The 20,860-nt window shown below is 36.8% G+C and overlaps 1 protein-coding gene across 1 annotated transcript; it reads left to right on the forward strand.

Moving 5' to 3' along the window:
* The first annotated feature begins 710 nt into the window (after positions 1-710).
* gucy1b1 (guanylate cyclase 1 soluble subunit beta 1) lies at positions 711-19,610 on the forward strand. The gene is made up of 13 exons (XM_085459231.1): positions 711-841; positions 1,169-1,242; positions 3,684-3,784; positions 3,906-4,024; positions 7,335-7,532; positions 8,605-8,835; positions 8,999-9,115; positions 11,239-11,372; positions 13,088-13,285; positions 14,447-14,684; positions 15,344-15,484; positions 17,855-18,009; positions 18,203-19,610. The coding sequence occupies exons 1-13, from the start codon at positions 839-841 to the stop codon at positions 18,327-18,329; spliced, it is 1,836 nt and encodes a 611-aa protein (XP_085315357.1). The 5' UTR covers positions 711-838; the 3' UTR covers positions 18,330-19,610.
* The last annotated feature ends 1,250 nt before the right edge of the window (positions 19,611-20,860 follow it).

Raw genomic sequence — 20,860 nt, forward strand, 5'->3', positions numbered from 1 at the left:
TCCTGTCCCCAGCAGAGATGCTGCCGCCCCAGCAGACCACACCATAAAAGATAGCAGAAGCCACCACAGAGTCATAGAAGGTCTTCAGGAGTGGGCCCTCCACCCCAAACGACCTGAGTCTCCGCAGCAGGTACAGCCTGCTCTGCCCTTTCCTGTCCTGAATCTGGATCTGTGTGTAGCTGCAGAAAGAATGAACACAGCCCTGATGTGTGCTAGACAGGTTAAAATACTAACACCTTTATAAAATACAGAGTTATTAGGAAGTATTTTGCTATAGGCAACACTTACTATTCTTAATCTTAATATTAATTATGTTAATATTTCGTTACTTATAGCCTTTGTTTAGTAGAAACATAAATGCATGACCTTTATTTTGAAAAAGAAAAGTAGGTCTGTTTTAAATATATTTATATATAGTTGTGGTTCCAGGTGTATCACCTGGGTACTTCTACCCTTAATATCAATAATAAAGCCTGTTACCCCGCATACTTTTTCAAAATGATGATTTTAGGTAAGTTTAAATGAAAAACTGTCAACATGTTTATCAGAATATATTATCAGGGCATTACAGCTGAACGCTCTTAGCAGAAACTATGTACGGAGAGTGCAGGTTGACCAGCATCACTTGGGCAACAGCAGCTTCTTTGCCATTGGTCAAAGTCTGCTTACGTAACGCCATTGCCGATCTGTTATTGGACAGCCTGGCTGTCAGTAAGAAGCTGACTGAAAAACGGGAGCTGGACCCAGAGACAGTCAGCATCTGTACCAAACGATGAAGATTTTGCTGGATTCTAATAATTTTGCTCAAAAATAAAGAAAACGAGAAACAGCGGACATCATGGTAAGTATTTAACATTAATATTTCCGATTGTGTTTGAATACTAATTAAATAAGTAGCATTTTCCCCCCGAAACGGTGTATTTGCGGTTGTCGTTTCCTGTTGGAATACCGCTATGTAGCGGTTTTTACAATAATATCCATGATTATCCTCATATTAAAATATATTAACGGCTGGACAGAACGTACATGAACACAAAAGGTCATAAAATGTTTAAGAATAGTTAATGTAATGAGCATATTTAAATTTATACATATATATTCTTTTAAGAAAATTGCGTTCGTTCCATGAAATATAACTCACGTTGCTCGTGTTTTTGAAATTTTACAGTATGGTTTTGTGAATCACGCCCTGGAGCTCCTCGTTTTGAGGAATTACGGTCCGGAAGTGTGGGAAGACATCAAGTGAGTTTCAGGATGTGTTTACTATTCAGCCATGTTGGTATCAAAGGTTACACTGTAGCAGCTCAGATCACAACAAGGACACAGGCCAGGCCTAATGTATACTGTACAGCCAGCCCAGCAGCATACACTGCCACAGTGTTACCAGCAGGAACAGATTAACCCGATTATGTAGGTTCACACCAAAAGTTAGTTGGTGAAGTGACAAAATGCCATTATTATTATTATTATTATTATTATTATTATTATTATTATTATTATTATTATTAATATTATTATTATTTCCCATTTTGTTTGTAATTGTAACAAGTAAATACCTGCAATAACTATGCAGTACAGACCTGAAAAAACTTGTTTGATGAAGTAACCTACTAAGAAATGCAAAAACCTATCATTCTGCTTTCAAAATCTTGCTTATGTAAAAATCTGCATAAATAATCACCAATATCAAGTACATTCAAGTACTAATTATTGTCATATTTGTCTATATTTGAATATATTTGCAACCTATAAGTGGAAATATTTAAAGTATAAATGTAATCTTACTTTTTCATAGAACTGGTTGATCTCTGGAACTATAATCATAATTGCTGTTTACTGTTTAGATTATCCACTTTATTAGTGGAGTTTAACATTTAAAAAAAGAAAAAAACTCTCTTCTCTAAATCCATCTGCCATTTCTTGCTTTAAATAAGCATTTCTTATCAGGTTCTTATATTTAGGCCTAGTAGGTTTGCTTTAATTGTAATCAAAATGTTATTAGTCACTGAATAAAATGCCTTTTTCACCAGAATGTAACTTAAGTAAATGTGTTATTTTTATTTTTATTTTTTGCAGAAAAAGCTGGCAATATCTTTTTGTGATCTTTTTACATTTTTTCAAAGAAAAACTGCAAGTACACCCCTTTGGACAAAACATGATGACTTAACAGTAGGAGAATCACTAAAGATGCAACCTGAAACATTGCTAAAGATCAGCATTAACCAGACAGTACAACTGCACAGTGTCACATCAAAAGACAGGAATCTTTATTGCACACTCTGAAATAACAACAACAATAACAACAAAATAAATAAAGATAAAAAATAAAACCAGTATAAAAATAACTATGAACTATAACTATAAAAGAGTGTACTTTTGTCATGTCTAGAAAGTGAAGATGCAAAGTAGTTCATGGAGTTGACAAACAACATTGTGATAACACTGTGAACAAACTGATAAGTGGGACCTCTAATATGACAATCTGCTGCTGTGAACATAGTGGCTTTAGATGACAAATGAAAGTGCTGTTTGCAGGTTTCTGCCAGTGAAACCTTGTTTAGGAAAGAGACGCAGTGTCTGATTTAGTGGGATTTGAAACTAAAGCATTCGAGCTGATACTGAGAGCAATATCAAGTAAGCTTATTATTATCTCATTTTAGACTGAGGTGGCATTCGAGGCAGTTGCCTCTTAATATGTTTAATATGGACACTAAAGATTGACAAGGATACAGCAGCAAAACTAACGAATCCTTTGTTTATTCATATACAGTAAAGTATAATTCAAATGTGCTCCAATTGCCAAAATCCCATAAATAAAAAATTTTACACTTTAAGAGCTTTAAGTTTAGTCAACTTTAGGTTTAGTCTTAATGAGTCCTTTCCCCAGAATAATGGCCATTTTCTTCAGCTGTTGAAATATTTGGCTTAAAGTGAAGTTTATTTTTCATCTGTAGTCTTCTATGCCCTATGCATGACCCTGTGAGCAGCAGCTGCCTTTTGTAAATGTTTTCAGAGTGGTCATTTTCCAGCCACCACAAAAAAACATGCTTCAGCGCAGCATGCTACAGCTCAGGGTTATATGTTACATCTCCAAATGTAACTCACTGTTACTCAGTGCTCAGTTTACCAGGTTCCGTCATGTGCTTTTTTAAAGGTTTTCATGAACTGAGTTATTTATATCAGAATTCTTACTTTTTCAAAGCTCGGTATGTTTTTCCAGCTGTGACACATTATGATAAAATTGTGGTTGCTGGTCAGGCCTGTAAATCATTCCTGTTTACTCAGTTAAATATTTGCAATCAGAAGCTCATTAAGCTTTCTGACAATTTTGTGAAAATTGGATTTTCTAAGATATAAATAGCAAAATGTACTCAGGAGCTTGGAGTGCATTGTATCAAAGGACCTGCAGTAGATCTAAACCTGATTAGCTATCTCTGCTTGTTCAGCAGTGCAATTCACACAAGGACTTCAAAGCAATATCAAAAGCTTTTTTTAATGTTTCCAGCTGAATATATATCATGAAAGAAGACCCAACCATTGGTGTCGAGTTGTTGGTGTAAACAGAAAAGCAATTGCAAAAAAGCCAAAGGTAGTGGTTTCCTGAACAAGTTGCCTACGAGACTGTTTACTTCTGCTGTGACATTCGCTGTAGCTTGTGAGTAACAGCTTCCCTTTGTTTTCAGGAGGGAGGCTCAGCTTGATATTGAGGGCCAGTTCCTCGTTAGAATCATATATGAGGATGGCAAAACATATGATCTTGTTGCAGCTGCAAGCAAAGTTCTCAGTAAGTAACAGCACGATTTTAAATCCCTGGAAATGAAATAAATGTAATTTGATGTAGGATACAAATGAAGCTTTAGCAGACATTTGCCCGATTTTATTAAGCTTTTTGTTTTGTTTTGCAGAAGTTGATGCGGGAGAGATCTTGCAGATGTTTGGCAAGATGTTTTTTGAATTTTGCCAGGAGTCAGGATATGACACCATCTTACGCGTGCTGGGCTCAAACGTTCGTGAATTCCTGCAGGTAGAGTCTTCCTCTTTGCCTTTACGAGCGAACTGAAGATGAGAGGAGGTTTTATTCATCACACTGAGTTTTTAGCCTGTAAAAACATTCGGATGATATTTTCTGCTGAGTTTTGGAGAGTTCTTAGGCTGGAGATTTGAGGCTTTTTAACAGAAAGCCAGACTTAACGCACTGTGGCTGTAAAGTTTGAAAGACACGAGAATTTACTGAGCACAAAAAATGTTATGTTGTATTATATCTTTTTTTTTTTTTTAGCTTAAAGGTCAGCTGGATATGTTACATCGCATAAATCAGCTTTGGGTGTCACGTGAAAACACTGGATTGTTGTAAATCGGTCGTTTCATGTTGATAAATACCGTTTGTTCGGGGAGTATTTGTAAGATTCCACTTTTGCAGTAAATTTAAAAAAATAATGTTATACTGTAAAACAAAGAAGAATTTCACACTGTGCAGCTGGATTCTGCTGCTAGAAATCAGCAAACATAAAGGCCTCAAGTTAAGTAAACACTTATAGCACAGTACTCTGCAAAAGTCTTGGGCTATCCCTCAGTTCTGTATATTTTAATAGTAAAATAGGAAACAGGTGTAGCAATTTATTGAAAGATGTGCAAACATAAATGGAAATACTGTATAAATACAACTTGAAAGTTTGTAATGCTGTGACCAGGTTTATTCTTTAACACAGCCTGAACTCTCTGAGACAACCTTTCTTTAAAAAGTAGTCTTCAGTAATAGTTATTTAGGCTTTTTGAAGGACATTCAAAACTCTTCTTTGAAAGTTGGAAGTTGGATCCATCACAGATCACTGTAGACAGTCACTGTGTAGCCCTGTTGCCACTGATTTTCAGTTCTTTCTCCCTGTTTTCATTTCTTAACAATAACTTCTTAACAGCCACCCTTCCAGTGACACTTCAGCAAACAGTAGATTGACATCTCTCAGGCCCTGTGTCAGGTCTTTACTAAATTGTTTCCTATTTCTGAGACATGGCTTTCAGATAAAGTTCAACTGCTGTAGATAATTTCTAGGTCTGCCATTTCTTCTTTTGTCCTCGACTTGTCCAGTTTTTTGAGATAACCCATTTTTCAGCTTAGCTTTCTAGCTCTTTGGGAACCCCCTTGATGGTGCAAAAATACTATTTTATGGCTGTTTTTTTATTTCTGTGGTTTTTGGTTTTTTGTTCAAAAAGCAACTTTAAAAGTAGGGCTGCAACGATCCATCAGTGTAATCAATCAAGTCGACTATAAAAATGTGTCAATGCGGAATTGTATTTTCACGTCATATCCTAATACCACCTAAATGTGTTTTTGTAACTGCAATACACTACAGGAAGCCATGGGGGCAGTATTGTCTATATTGTCTGCCAAGACTGCACTCAGTACTAACGAAGAATAACGTAGCGCGACCACTAAACAGTAGGATAAAAGAAAATGGAAGCAAAGATTTAAAAAAAAAAAGTGAACACATTTCACATAAAACAAACAAAGTTAAATGCAGACTGTGCAAAACAGAGCTTTCCTTCCACTATAGCACTACTGCAGTGCATATCAAAAATGATTGTGGGAATTTAAGCTGTTAGAAATGACTTGCTGACCAAAAACTGTTAAAAATAGGTCAATCATATCTCTCATGAAGAATATCAAGTAATTTAGAGCCAGAAATAACATCTCTAATACAAAGTAGATGCTGCAATCAGTTTTTGGCTAAGTGACTTTTATATATCTGTTATTTATCCTGGTAAAAAGTGTCATTGACATTAAAAACGTGGTTTTCAAGCGAGATCTAGCCAAGAGGACAGCTGAAATTGTTAGATATATAACATCACAGTTCTATAAACTTACTTGAAGTGGCCTGTTCACTACAGTCTATTTACTAATATAGGTAAAGATATTAGACACAAAAAACACCCAAAGTTAAGTTAGTGCATCGTGTTGATACCATGTTTATGTGAATGTTTGTACTGTGATGCTTATGTTAGCTTACCTATTGGAAACTTCTCAGGATGATGCTTGATTTTGTTTAAATACTAGTAGCACTTTAATTTGTATTATTTCATATTTTTATTTATTTTATTTTTATTCTGACAGTCCTATTGAGTAATGTTAAAAATACATTTGATTATTTTCAAATTTATATTATTTTAATTTGCTGTGGGACGAGATCACAGGGTGACATTCACAGGTGTGCAGACTAGAGCAGGTGAGCTTAGAACAGGAGGTTTGCCCAGGAAACGGAGATAAGACTTATCGACTAATCGAAGAAAAATTGGCAGATTAGTCGACTACCAAAATTATCTTTAGTTGCAGTCCTATTTGAAAGAACTTCAGAAAGCCTGAAGAACTATCAGTCAAGACCACTTTAACGATTACAAGAATGTCTGGCTGCCTGGAAGCAAAATATAAAGAAATGAGGGTTGGCTCGAGTCTTTTGCACAACACTGTTCTTTAATAAAAGGAACAATTTCTCACTGTGCCGCCGCATTCTGTTGTCAGAAATCAGCAAACTTAAGAAATGCCAGTATTCTTTTAAAAGACTTCAAAACCTCTAGAAAGAGTAGATATTTCAGTGCAACACAGTGATGCTCTAATTATAGTTTAGGCTGTGTGATGTCAGGTACTAAAAAGAAAGCAAGGTCAAAGCGAAAACAGTCGCTGGGTTATTAGATTTCCGTTTATTACAGTACGAAGGGTAACAGTGCTGTGTACAACAGCATGATAGAAGACATCATCCACGAGCTTTCCATCCCGTGTTCAGTAATTACTAAAATGTATAATCAGCTGTGACAAAATATGCTGATAATAGTACTTCTCAGTAAATTGGTGTGCTAGGATGATTATGATGTAGTGCCCTTCATTTTGCATTAAGTTTGTTAGGATTTTTTAATCATATTCATTCAGATTAAGTCGCACTCTGTGAAAGAAGCCTATTTTCACCCTGCATAGAAACGAGCCTATCCCTTCATAGTTTGTAAGACATCTGTTTGTACAGCTGGTTCTTGCATGAGGCCCGCAGTCTGCATTTTCACAAAAAACAAGTAGCACTTCAAAGGGCAGAAGCAAATCGTGATGTGGGGGAGTGCAGCTTCTTTGTGCAGGTGTATATGTGTTTTCTTTTTAGTAGTGATCACATGATGCGATAATAGTTAAAGATAACTTACTGTTGTCATATGTGGTCTAATGAGGTTTTATGATGAACACCCAGCTGAGCTTTTAATTTTTTTATTCACCTTTTAAACTTCTTCTATTTGCACAACATAGAGGTTGGTGTTACAATCGGCTGTTACATATTCTTTTCTTTGATTTGAATTTTCAGAATCTGGATGCTCTCCACGATCACCTGGGCACCATTTATCCCGGGATGAGGGCTCCCTCGTTTCGCTGCACTGATGCAGAGAAAGGAAACAATCTAATTCTTCACTATTACTCGGAGAGAGAAGGCCTGCAAGACATAGTGATTGGCATCATTAAAACCGTCGCTCAGCAAATCCACGGAACAGAGATAGAGATGAAGGTCTCCTTTGTTGCTTTTGTTACCTTTTTGTGCATCGTGAAACCTTCGACTCTTTGGCTCACTCTGTCACTGCTAATGAACGGATTTGACTTCTTCTCGCTCCCCTTTAATTTATGGTACAATATTCAAAGGCACTCTTGTGTTCCTGCATTGCATTGTGTCAGAATGTGTAAGTCTCTGTCACACAATATAAGTGGCGAGGCTGTAACGTGAAGATTAAACAACAGAAACGTCTCAAATACCCAAATGGGAACACTTTGACAGCTGCAGTTGAGTAGTGAATTTTTGGATAATGTCTGTGAGTCACAGGATATTTTTAGATCTAAGATATAGAGTCTCTAGCATAGAGACGGTGGGAATCTTCCAAGGAGTTTTATTCTTGCTCCTCATTTTTTTTAAACTTTTCTCTCACTGCGGCTGAACCAAAAATGACTGAGGGAATAGAAGAACAAGCCACATTTAAAATGTTAACTTAACCAGGCTAATCTCAGTAGCACTAAATTAAAATTTTCTAACAAACCAGCATTAAAAACTGTTAAGCTTGTTTTTTTTAATTGTAGGCCACCCAAAGCCTCAGCCTTAATCTGTACCATTCCCTGCAGCACGTTATTCCCCTCAGACGTCTACTGTGTTTAGATTGAGCTTTTCCTCTTCATTCAGTCGGTGACATTTTCTCCCAAACTTAATCATGTTATACAGACAGGATAATATCTTTCAGCAATTCTATAATGAAAGCACAGAAAATGACAGACGCTCCAAATGTGACACACAATTTCTGGAAATATTAGCCAGTGTTGCTGTGGCAACAGGGTGCAGAGACACCAGGTTGACGTCAGCATGCCTTATGCCCATAAAACCACAGGACTCTGTCATTATTACCCGCCTAATTCTATATAATAAATGCGAAATTAACATTTGTATTATTGGTATTATGTTTATGAAATGAAAATTGCAACGTTAAGGTTCAGATTTCTCTTTAAGGCCGTCATAGTGCTCTAATGATGTGCAACAAAGTTAGTCTTGCATCAGTGTCGTCAATATGTTATCAACTGATTAACTTCACGTGCTGCAGATGATCCAACCCAAAAATGAGGAGTGTGACCACATCAAATTTCTGATTGAGGAGAAGGAGTCAGAGGAAGAGGCGTTCTACGAAGATCTCGATGGCTTTGAAGAGAACGGCACGCAGGAGACTCGAATCAGCCCGTACACATTTTGCAAGGCCTTTCCATTCCACCTCATGTTTGACAAGGACCTGATGCTCACACAGTGTGGGAACGCCATATACCGAGTCCTGCCACAGGTCTGCATTCACATTCAGTTCTCCCAAACTCAGAATTTCAAGAAATTAGCAAATAATTATGTTTTAAATATTTGCTTTGTCTTTTATTATCAATAATAATGCTATAGTTTAATATAAAGAATAAATTCAACGTTACTAACATATGGATATTTTTATCATATAGCTCCAGCCGGGTACCTGTATCCTTCCTTCAGTTTTTTCTTTGGTACGTCCTCACATTGACTTCAGCTTTCACGGCATCCTTTCCCACATCAACACTGTCTTCGTTCTTCGTAGCAAGGTATGTATGAAATATGTATGTTTGCACGAGTCCGTTTGGCTAATCACTTTTCATGTATTAGTTTAGCAGAGGAAATAGATCAATAAAATACACCAAAGTCTAATTAATTAAAATGCGGTTTGAAAGAATGTGTTAACAGTGTGTTAATATTCATAAGGTCACTGATATTTTTAGAAGCGCCGTAAAATTTGATGCTGTGGAGCTCAGTGAAAAAAAATAAAGGAGAAGGAAATTGTTGCCATGCAGGGAGCAATGAGCATATAAACAAATAGAAATAATATGTAAATTCAAGAGTAAAGAGTGAGTATACCATGTCTATATTCTAAGGTTTTAGGTATCAAAACATAATTAAGATAATATGGTCCCTAGCCAGTTTTAGAGTTGGGTAAATACAACCTCAGATAAATAACATCACCTGACCTTTTACATACATTACTTATTTAACAAAAAACTAAACCAGAATGCAGAAATTGTGTGATAAAGTAAGTGTACCTGTGCTGCTTCATAGTAATTAAGAGGGTAAGTAGCAGTCAGGTGCTGATGATCAAATTCACTCGATCAATTGTTTGACAGCAAATGAGAGCATCTCTATAAAAGTAGAAGTTCTGGCTCTTTGCTGTTATGGAGCATTCAGGTGAGTGTAAACATAGTGCCCAGCAGGAAAGACATCAGAAAGGATCTCAGAGAAGCAAATGCTGTTGCTCATAACTCTGGGAAGGGTTTTCTGGTCATTTCCAAACACTCTAAAATCCATCATTTAGCAGTGAGAAAGATTATTCACAAGTGGAAAACATTCAAGACAGTTCTTCCCAGGAGTGGACTTCCCAGCTTATTCACCCTAAGGTCAGACCATGGAATGCTCAGAGAAACTGCAGAAAAAACCAAGAGCTACATCTCAAACTCTACAGGCTTCAGTTTGCATGTCTAATGTTAAAGTTCATGACAGTACAGTTAGAAAGCGACTGAATAAGTATGAGTTGTCTGGAAGGGTTGCCAAGAGAAAGCCTCTTCTCTCTAAAGAGAAATGACTTAAAGCTTAAATTTGCAAAGTTGTATCTGAACAAACCACAAGACCTCTGGAACAATGCCCATCTCCAAGTTAGGTGAAAACCAACAAAACACCCAATTCACCAACTGGCACACATGGTGGTGATGATTGGGGCTTGTTTTGTAGCCACACGATCTTGGCACCTTTGAGGCACCATTGGGTCGACCATGAACTCCTCTGTAATCCAAAGTATTCTAGAATCAAATGTGAGTCAACCTGCCCAACAGCTCAAGCTTGGCTCAAACTCAACCTCAAATGATGATCCACACCACAGCAAATCTACATCAGAATGGCTGAAAAAGAAAAGAATGAAGATGTCTAGACCCCAATCTGACTGAAATGCTATTATTGGACCTTAAGAGAGCTGTCCATAAATGAATCTAAATCTACAACGTCATTGAGTGTATGCATTTTTCACTCATTGTTTTATCTCAGTTTTTGTTAAATCAATGATGACAAAATGTAAAACCTTACAATTTATAGAAGCTATACAGTTACTATACAGTTTTACAATGCTTATGTTTATGCATAGAGCAAAGAGGGTCATGCAGCACAGTTAGAATATACCTTTGTTGATTTTCAGAATAGACAAAAAGTTGTGGGAGAAACAGAGAAAAGACTAATCTGAAAAGCTAATTTTATGAGCACAGAGGTCAGTGTGAAGTCAAATGAAAAGTCACAAGGTAAAAATAGAGCAAGAATAGAAAATAGTTTCAAATTTAAAATTTGTGTGGTTTGGTTTCTCATGGAATGGTTAATCCTTAAGTGACAAAATAATACCGCTATACTCAGATTAATTGTGACAAGACTGATCCTTGAAGCACTGCCACTCTTGGGGCATAAGCTACATGGCTACGTAAGCCCTGACAAAAAAGAGGAGTTTACTTTTTTTTTTCTTTACACAATAAAATCAAAATTAATTTAATGTAATGAGCGCTGAAAAATTTAACATTTAAAATGAAAAGCCAGATTTAAAAATAAAGTGCGAGCTAAACTGGCACCCAGTTTGGCAGCACATTTAGAGATGAACGCACTGCATCATGAAATATTCACAAGAGGGATGTAATCCTGACAGGAGGGCCTGCTGAATGTGGAGACTGTAGAGAATGAGGACGAGCTGACGGGGGTGGAGATCAGCTGTCTGAGACTGAAAGGACAGATGATTTATTTGCCAGAGGCTGAGAACATCCTTTTTCTTTGCTCACCCAGGTAAGCCATCAGTTGCAGAAGCCTTGACTGAATATGCACACCAGAAAAATGTTACTTTTACCCACAGAATGAGAATGCTCAGATTTCAGGTGAAGACATCTTGAAATCTAAAGGTTCAAGGTTTTGACTTACAGCAAAGTATAATCTATCTCTGTAAATGCAGAAATATGACAAACCAATATTTGAAATAAAGCTGATTTTTTTAAAGGAAGAGTTTTGTTCACTGTTAATTGCTCGTATGCATGAAGGTTACTAACGATGTGCTTTTCTTTCTGTGGTTTTTGTTTCCAACCAAAATATAAGAAACTAATTTCCACTTTTAAAGCTGCAATGCTACATGATAGTGTTGGAAAAAACTAAAAATTTCTGCAAATTACAGTGAGCTGAGACAAACCTTAACATTCAGCATATATAGTCTAACCATAATCTAAGACAGCTAACGTAACACAGGTGAAGTGGATGCTACTTTGAATCAGAGCTGCCGTCAGAAAGAGTCTATTACAGAGTTAATGGTGGTACTCTGTCTAAGTCCTCCAGATATTCACTGATGATATACTGTTGGACATCTGTAATAATGTTTTTCGTTGTGCATTTTGCATTTCTTATGTCCAGCTGGCGATGCTGATGCTAGATGCACGGAGACTAATTAGGTCCCCTCAAACAGCCAGAGTGTTTAAACGACAAGGTTAACTTCAGAATCTGAGAATAATGGACATACTGGTCATATGCAAACATTAAAGATTGCAAAAATCACACTCAAAGTGTCGACAATAAAAATAGATCTAACTTCAGGGGAAAAAAGAAGCTCACCAGAGTCATCAAAAACATCAGTTAACAAAAACCAAGGAGACAATTATGTGTTTTCACTGTGCTGTAAGGTCTCATGAAGTTTAACATTGCTGTATATGGTGGTTTGACATCCCTGGTCTAGATAACTACAAGGCTTATCCTTTAACAGTGTATAGTGTACAGTATTCTGTGTAAAACGTCTAAGTGAAGTTAATTAGAGCAAGAAAATGATTGATGAAAAGTAGAAGAGACATCAACAGAAGATCTGTTTTTGATTTACTTGTAATTTAGATCTGTTATAATCTCACTAATGAAAATGAGGTTATTTTTTCCATGTAGTTACACACTCTGTTAATCAAGCAATTACCCAGAATACTCAGAAGTGTTTTCCTCTTGGCCTTTTGGAAATGACAATGGGCTGGTAGATCGCCAGAGCGTGACCTACGTTATCCTCTGTAGCTCTTACGTAATCATTCAGAATTTTTTAGTAAACTGTTCGATCCAGGAGATGGCAGGGTTAAAAGGGTCTTGTCCCCTTACATTGAAGGCAGTTTGCAGCTCGTAGGATGAGTGTTTTCACTAAAGGTTGCTGCCTTGGAGGACTTTAACTGCTACTGAATGAAAACGAGATGCAACCTGACCAGAAAAGATCCGAACAGCACAGCGTCTGACCTCACCAGACAAAAAGCAGCATTTATCTGGAAACATTACAGTGCTCTCAGCCCTCACAAGAGGATGATGATTTCACTGCTCATGTCTCATTTTTTATGTCCTGTATAATTTATAACACCTCTTGATATGAACAAGAACAGCAAGACACAAATCAAATGTTTCCAGCAGCTTCACTCTGCAAAAATCTCTTATGATTTATGACTCTCACTTTTTTTGCCCTCTCTTTGTTGACCTGTTCCTACTTTTCTGGTTAGTGTTATGAACTTGGACGATCTTACACGGCGGGGACTCTACCTAAGTGACATCCCGCTGCATGACGCCACGCGCGACCTGGTGCTGCTGGGCGAGCAGTTTCGTGAGGAGTACAAACTGACCCAAGAGCTGGAAATCTTGACGGATCGCCTCCAGCACACACTCCGAGCCCTGGAGGACGAAAAGAAAAAGACAGATAGGTTTGACTGTTTTTATATTTTCATTAAAGTAGTCTTTAAGTACAGTGTGGGGTCAGATATTCATTAATTACAGGTATTATACCCACCAATTCTCAGTCAGTTTTTTGACATTATAATGTAGCTAGTATATGCAGCTTTAACCCATGTTGCCTGTCTCCCTTCATTTTTTCACTTTATTTAAACAAAAGAAAGTATTAAATGATGTCATTTACATTTTCTAGTTATGTCATTATCTGTAGGTTGTGTGTAGTATCCAAATTCACTACTATAAATCTCTAATAGCACTGTCATGATTCATTTGCTAGGAAAAAATGATAAAAAAAGATTGTTTATTATAAGTCTTGAGTAGGGAGATAAAGAGAAGCCTTAACCAGTTTTCCCTTTTAAGGGCAAACCACCGACAATACAGAAAGACACAGGTCTCAGTACAATAAAGTTGCATTAAGGATGTATGACAGCAGGGCAAGCAGGGGCTGATATTTAAGCTTCTCTTCAGTCCCTGTCAGAAAAAGGCCTGCCATTGTATTTTGTCACAGCAGTGGGTGACAGCTGGAGACGGAGAAGGGTGGAGTGTGATCTTTATTAAGAGCGCTGTAGCAGTTTATCTTCTCTTAGGAAAAGACTTTCACTCTCCCACTGGATTCCCACGTTATTATTCTGACCATTCTCTGGACTCAGATTGCCTCGGGCTCCAGACATTGATTTGAATTCATGGCTTCTCTAAATTTTAAGAGAACTGCTGCTGCACTGTTGTTGCCTTTTTAGATGCTACATCACTCTTTGTTTTTGCTTCTTTTTAACTTAGAGGTACAAGGCTGTGCATAAAATATTAACTATTTTAGATTTAAATATATGTATTCAAGCGCTGTATATATATACTATTTTTTTATGAATACATTTTAGAGTTTGCCATCTGTATGCATCATTCATCCTAAGATTATGATGCATCAAGGAAGGTATTTTGCTTTTAAGAGGCAGCCATGATCTAACCAGTTACCATAGAAACACCACCCTCCTTTCTGAAAGCAGCTTCCACAGCAAAATGACCAAAAGGTGGTGTCTGTGCAAACAAAATGCTGATGCAAAGGACGGACTTCAGCCCGGCGTCCCCAGCACCACCGTGCTCTCGCTCAGAATGTTCATTTCTCTTCTCCTTCTCAGATTGCTCTATTCTGTCCTGCCACCATCTGTTGCCAATGAGCTGCGACACAAACGCCCGGTGCCGGCAAAGCGCTATGACAACGTGACCATCCTCTTTAGTGGCATTGTCGGGTTCAATGCTTTCTGCAGCAAGCACGCCTCAGCTGAAGGAGCCATCAAGATCGTCAACCTGCTCAACGATGTTTACACACGCTTTGACATTTTGACAGACTCTCGGAAGAACCCTTATGTATACAAGGTCAGAAGCAGGAACTTTGCCATCACGTAATATTGCATACTGGTGTAAATTTGTGGTCAATAAAAAGGCCTGAAAGGAGGAAGTTTTGCTTCTACTCTGGAGGTCTGGTTCTGCAGCTGTAATGCACTAAGCTGCTGAATAATATTATGCAATTATGCATATGCAACTCAGTTGCAGAGTATTTATATCAGTTAACTTAGGGTAGTACCAACATCTAAACAGGGTGTAGTTTTACAATGGCACTGCACCATTTTATAGGCCTCGTGCAACAGATTTACTCTCCAGGCTTTCAGACAAGAATGCACTTTCAGAAGTCAAACAGACCTCTTCCATGAGATTGGCTTCAGGCACTGGGTCACCAAAAAAAGTAATATTTACTCTACAAGCTGAAGGGCTAGGTGGTCCAGGGGTTTTAACAGGGCTTAAAGAGTCCCTGAATGTCTTAAAGCTGATGTAAGTGTTTAAGTGTTTATCTCGGGGTGTTTCAGTTTATTTCTGGCTGCACAGCACATTGGAACACCCCCCACCCCCCCGTTGCGCAGTGGGAACAAATCATTCTACATGAAGCAAAAGTAAATAGAAGCAGAAAAGAAAAAAGAAGTCATGACATCACTCATGTGGAGAATAAGAAAATGTTTTGGTTTATTTTCTTTATACAGGTGGAAACAGTCGGTGATAAGTACATGACGGTTAGTGGCCTGCCCGAGCCGTGCACGCACCACGCAAAGTCGATCTGCCACCTTGCTCTCGACATGATGGAGATTGCTGGACAAGTGAAAGTGGATGATGAACCAGTGCAGGTGTGAGATGAATCTCAGGTTTCAGAATAAAACATTTCTGCATATTATACTTCATTATCTGTGTGGAATTGTATTGCAACTAAATGTGAGCTGAGCAACTTTTTATACAGTACTTTTGCTTGACCTTAAATAATACCTGTTGCTGCTGAGAAAATTAGCAGGATATATTTATTTTTCTATAGTTTTAGCTGCTTCCAACACTGATAGATTATAGGCGTGCCTGTAGAGATCTCCTCGAACACTCTTGCCCACCATGTTACAAAAATTGTGAGGTGTGTAACTGGCCTGAACCACACCAGAGCGCAGCAAAGCCGTCACTTTTGTTGTGCCTTAAGGCAGTAGTGGCGAGTGTAATCTTTAGGTCTCGCTCGCTGATTGCGATTATCAACGATGAATCATCACAAGTGAATCAAAGTGTGTTTATGATTTGATTTTAAAACAATTGGTTTTAATAAGAATAATTTCTCCCAAATTGGGAAGTTAATGCATGTGAGAGGAAAGATTTCCTGTATTAGTCCTGGTTTGATTGGGTAGCAAAGGAAAATGTGAAGGTGTAGGAAACATTACCTCCACCTGCTGAAGCTCAGTGTGGCAGTAGTATATGTCTGTCTAGTCTAAAGCCAGTTCAGATGTTGTTCAAATTTAATTGTGGTGGCAGAGAATCAACACACTCAGTCACTCACTGTGGACAGTTTACTGTGGACCTGTCAGCTCCAAGACTTTTATAGTAAACAAAAGCTAAATTAAAAACTAACACTAGATGTGGAAAAAAACTTCAAATAAAAAATAGACTTTTTAAGAAAAGAAAAAAAAAGCTAACTGAAATGAACTTTGAAAACTAAACTAAAAAGAGAATATAAAGCAAACATGCTTAGTTTGATAGTTTGGAAAAAATCTTATTATATCTTTGATGGATGTGTTTATTGAGACTTTGGATGACTATGAGACTGTAAGTCAAGTCCTTTTAAAAAATGATGTGTTTTTATTGTAACTGATTTTCTTAGATCTTGCCTCCGACACATGTCTTCCATACATGAATTAATTTAGTAAAAAGACTAAAATATATTATTATAAACTGAAAAAAAAAACACTCTGGAAACTAACTAAAACTAAACTTAATTTAAAAAAAGGTAGAAATGAAATGAAATAGAGAAATTAATTAGAAAATGCAAAACTATAATTCCATTTTTACATACAGGCTGTAACAGTTAAGAACGTAACAGTGTAGACTTTAGTGCACAGAGGATTTTTTAAAACAAATTAAATAGACCAAAAAAAGGACTAACTGGAAAATAATGTCATTGCATGTATTTCATCTTGTCTCTCTAACATGTCTGTTATATAGCTGTTGGATTATCTCTGTGTGGTGATGCGCTGACTGTCTAACTGTTCTCCTTCACATTTAATTATTTTTCAGCTTCTAAGCACTCCATCTGTTATTTTGGCACAGATGATTTTTTTGGAGCGCTGTCGGCTTTCTAATATTAGTTTGAAAATTCTCATATTAGTGCACCATATTAATGTGTCAGGCATTTACTCTATTACACTTAATATATACACATTTTTATTTTAGAATAATTATACCTGCGCATCTGGGAATGTATTTTTGTGCTGAAGTAATGAGCAATGAGAAGTTGTTGAAGTGAGTGCTGGAGATTGTTATTATATCAATGACTGTTGAGACTTAACTTTGGAAAATCGTGTCTGGTTAACAAAAGACTGTTTATTTTCAGACATGGCACTGGCTAAAGAGGGGCCTGGCTTAGTAGCAGAAACAGACTCAAATCATTTCACGATCCTGTGGCTTAAAATAGATTCTCATTTGTCCCAAACACTCCTGGCATGTTCATGCTCTGATGGCAGCAAGCGCTGAAGTGCCTATAAGATTAAGTGTAAATATTAGTCTCTTGATTGCCGGGGATTTCTTTTGGAACTGTTTACTGCAAATTTGAAACTACAAGGAAATTTTAATTTTGTGCATGGAGACACCTCAGGCAAAGTCAACCTTATATTTACCAACCACATGTCAGTCGATGGCTTTAAGAATTTGTGCCAACACAAAACTTGCAATTTATTTTTATAAAGCATAAATTATTTATTCAAGTCCTTGAGTTATAATGTACACGGGATTTAAAGTAGGAAATTTTGTTACCATAGTTATTAAGTAAATAAATAAGGTTTGTTGTGTGCTGTTTTACAAATAAATGTACAGCAGATAACTAATGATCTGTGCTGCAGAGATGTATTTAAAGTTAAGTTTGCAAATTTGAAAAGAAACAGGGATGTCTTTAGGTAACTGCAGCATTTATTTTGCTTTGGTTAAAGTGTAAACATGCGCTTCGATCACGTTTTCTTCTCTTTTCTTTTCAGATTACTATTGGGATCCACACAGGAGAGGTGGTGACCGGAGTCATTGGGCAGAGGATGCCCAGATATTGCCTTTTTGGAAATACGGTCAACCTCACAAGCCGTACAGAGACGACGGGTGAAAAAGGAAAAATAAACGTGTCTGAATATACGTACCGGTGAGCAGCAGCGTCTCCTTATTTTTCAGGATCAGTTGTACTGCTAGAATTTTTTTTATTCTTTTAACTTTTAATAAAATATCCATTAATAGACATAAAACATGAAGCATATATAAGGAAAAACAAACCTAGTTACTGTGGACGTGAGCACGGCAAGTGTGCAGCTTGTGTGATATGTAGCGTTGTATTGCAGGTGTTTGCAGTCTGCCGAGAATGCCGACCCTCAGTTTCATCTGGAGTATCGGGGCCCGGTCACCATGAAAGGAAAGAAGGAGCCAATGAAGGTGTGGTTTCTTTCCAGGAAGCCCACAGACGCTTAAGGCTCATCGAAGGATTGCATTAATGCGGTCATGTCCTGTCACATTTTGACACAGGGATGGGTTGGATCAGGTGACACATATGCAGATATTTTTATTATGATGAAACACATTTGTCTATCCGAACACCCGCCTCTCTACGTACCCATGGTCTGCCATTACATTTTATAGCTGTGTAGCGTTTCATCGAGAGGTCCGTGATACAGTATTTGGTGCAGTCAAGTTTGATACGTTTGATACATACAAAGTGGTGTATTAGACTACACACTAAAGGTTTTAATAAACAAAACAATTTCCATTTATTGATTATTTTTATTTTAGTTTCCATTTTTGTCTGCCGTGTTTGTGTAGTGTGAAGCGTGCCCAAAAAAAAGACAATTTATAGCCAAATTAAGTAATTTCAGAGTATACTTTATTTTATCATCATCATATTAAATTTTACAGGTACAGAATATATTAAATGTAAGTAAAAATTGGACTAATTAGTTTAATGAAAATGACTGTAGAGCTTACATTATTGTCCTTGTTCACCAAATGTGAGAATTTATAGTTTTACACTGAATATATTACACTGGCTTCAAGATTATTATAACAAATGAGAATTTAGATTTAGACTAGATATTATTATATATATAATACTGATGTCAAATCTGTGTCATAAAAACTACTGTGCCAACTACATTCATATACAGTTTTACATTACACAGACTTACTTGTATTTTTAAAAGCCACAAATCATAAAGCATTTGAGCCATTAGTTCTTCACATGTACCCATTACTTAATTATTAAAATACCCTTAGTATTAAAAGCACTTAACACTATTTTATATATTTATGTTACCTCTGTACACATTGCACAATCACCTCATGTCTGCTTAAATGATATTGAATGCTATTTTCAGTTCTACTGTATGTTACTGAGATAAAGCTACATATTTATTGTGTCATGTTACTTTGTATTTATTCCTTTTTTGAGAAAAGAACTGTTATTACTTTTAGAAATGAAAAAAGAAAACGTATGGTAAATTTTGCTATGTATGACACTACTTTGTGCCTCCATCACATGTTGGATTAATCTCACTTGAGTATATGTACTGTACGATTTTTCAACATATTTTCCAAATTCACTATTAATAAACTAAACACAGTGTCCTCCAAGGTTTAATGTGTGACAACACACAGGTGCCTCTTGTGTTATAAGAGTGCATTTCTGTGCTTGTAGGACATCTTGTTTTATCTGGTGTTTATTTTGGAGGTAACTAATAAATAATGTGGACAAGTGTGGATTACTTGATATCGATATTTTATTTTGTACTGCATATATTTATTTTTTTATAATCCGTCAGGAAATTCAGACTGAATCATGTAGCTGTTTAAGTATTTTATGGTCTTTATTTTTGACCAAAGGCTGAAGTATGGCACACACACGTATGTTTTTTTGAGATGCACTCCCTCTAGTGGTGTTTCAGAAGATTGCAGCCCTTTTCTGTGGTAATGGCCACATACAGTACTGTGCAAAAGTCTTGAGCCACCGCTTTTCTTTAAAATATTTTGCTTTTTGAAGGTCTTTCAACTTTTTAGATGGCTGCTTTTCACTCATTTTCAGTCCAGTCCTTGTACCTGAACATTTTCAGAGGAATACTTTTTTTTGGATTTGTCAACGCTGAGCTATGAATCATTCAAGCATAAAAAAGGCACCTAACTCAAGCGACGAACCACTGTAGTGTTCACTCATAACAGACATCTTAGCAAAGAATTAATTTTAAATTGCAACTTTAGGGATTTTATTACAAGCAGCCTTTTACAGCCAGTGTGGTAACACACTGCCATTGTAGTAAAAGCATACATGGATAGAAAAACGCACAATAGGACATTATTAGTCACGGATTAGCCTCTCCATAGTCTGGATCTCAACATTACTGAAGCAGTGAGGGATCATCTCGACAAAGAACAAAATAAAGTTGACTTTCATTCACGTTAGAAGTGTACAAACTCAGTTTTTGCCTTATATACTGCATTTCCATGTATGTTTTCATGTTTCAATAAGTCACTGCAATCACTGTTTCCCATTTTCCTATACTATAAAGGAATGGCTCAAGACATTTACACATTACTCTACCTTCAAAATCAGGTAAATTGTTTTATGTGTCTCTTGTCCTGCTTATCCATTCAGAATAAACTTTCTATTGCAGTACGATAATAAAAAAAATTGGTCAAGCCAATTTTCTTTAAATAACCAAATATGAATTTTGCTTAAAATTAGATTCTTACCTTCATATGTAAGAGGCTGATGGGGTCTTGGACGGGCAGGCAGAGAATGTGGACACCCAAGTTTGTGAATGTGATAACTCGAAAATGAAGCAATGTAGGTGTTTCAAATTGATACCACATGTATCCACTAAAAATTTCAGATGAATTCAAATCTCAATCAACTTCAAAGTCGGAGGTTAAGTTTTCTGGAAATCTTGTAAATGCAATAACTTGACATAATGTAGGATTTTGAAATTGATACCATAGGTATCAGTAGGCATCCT

This window comes from Copadichromis virginalis, linkage group LG6 (assembly GCF_057382275.1).
Source record: "Copadichromis virginalis isolate Kocher_CV1m ecotype Utaka linkage group LG6, C_Virginalis_male_GT1.1, whole genome shotgun sequence".
In the NCBI taxonomy this organism is placed as follows: domain Eukaryota; kingdom Metazoa; phylum Chordata; class Actinopteri; order Cichliformes; family Cichlidae; genus Copadichromis; species Copadichromis virginalis.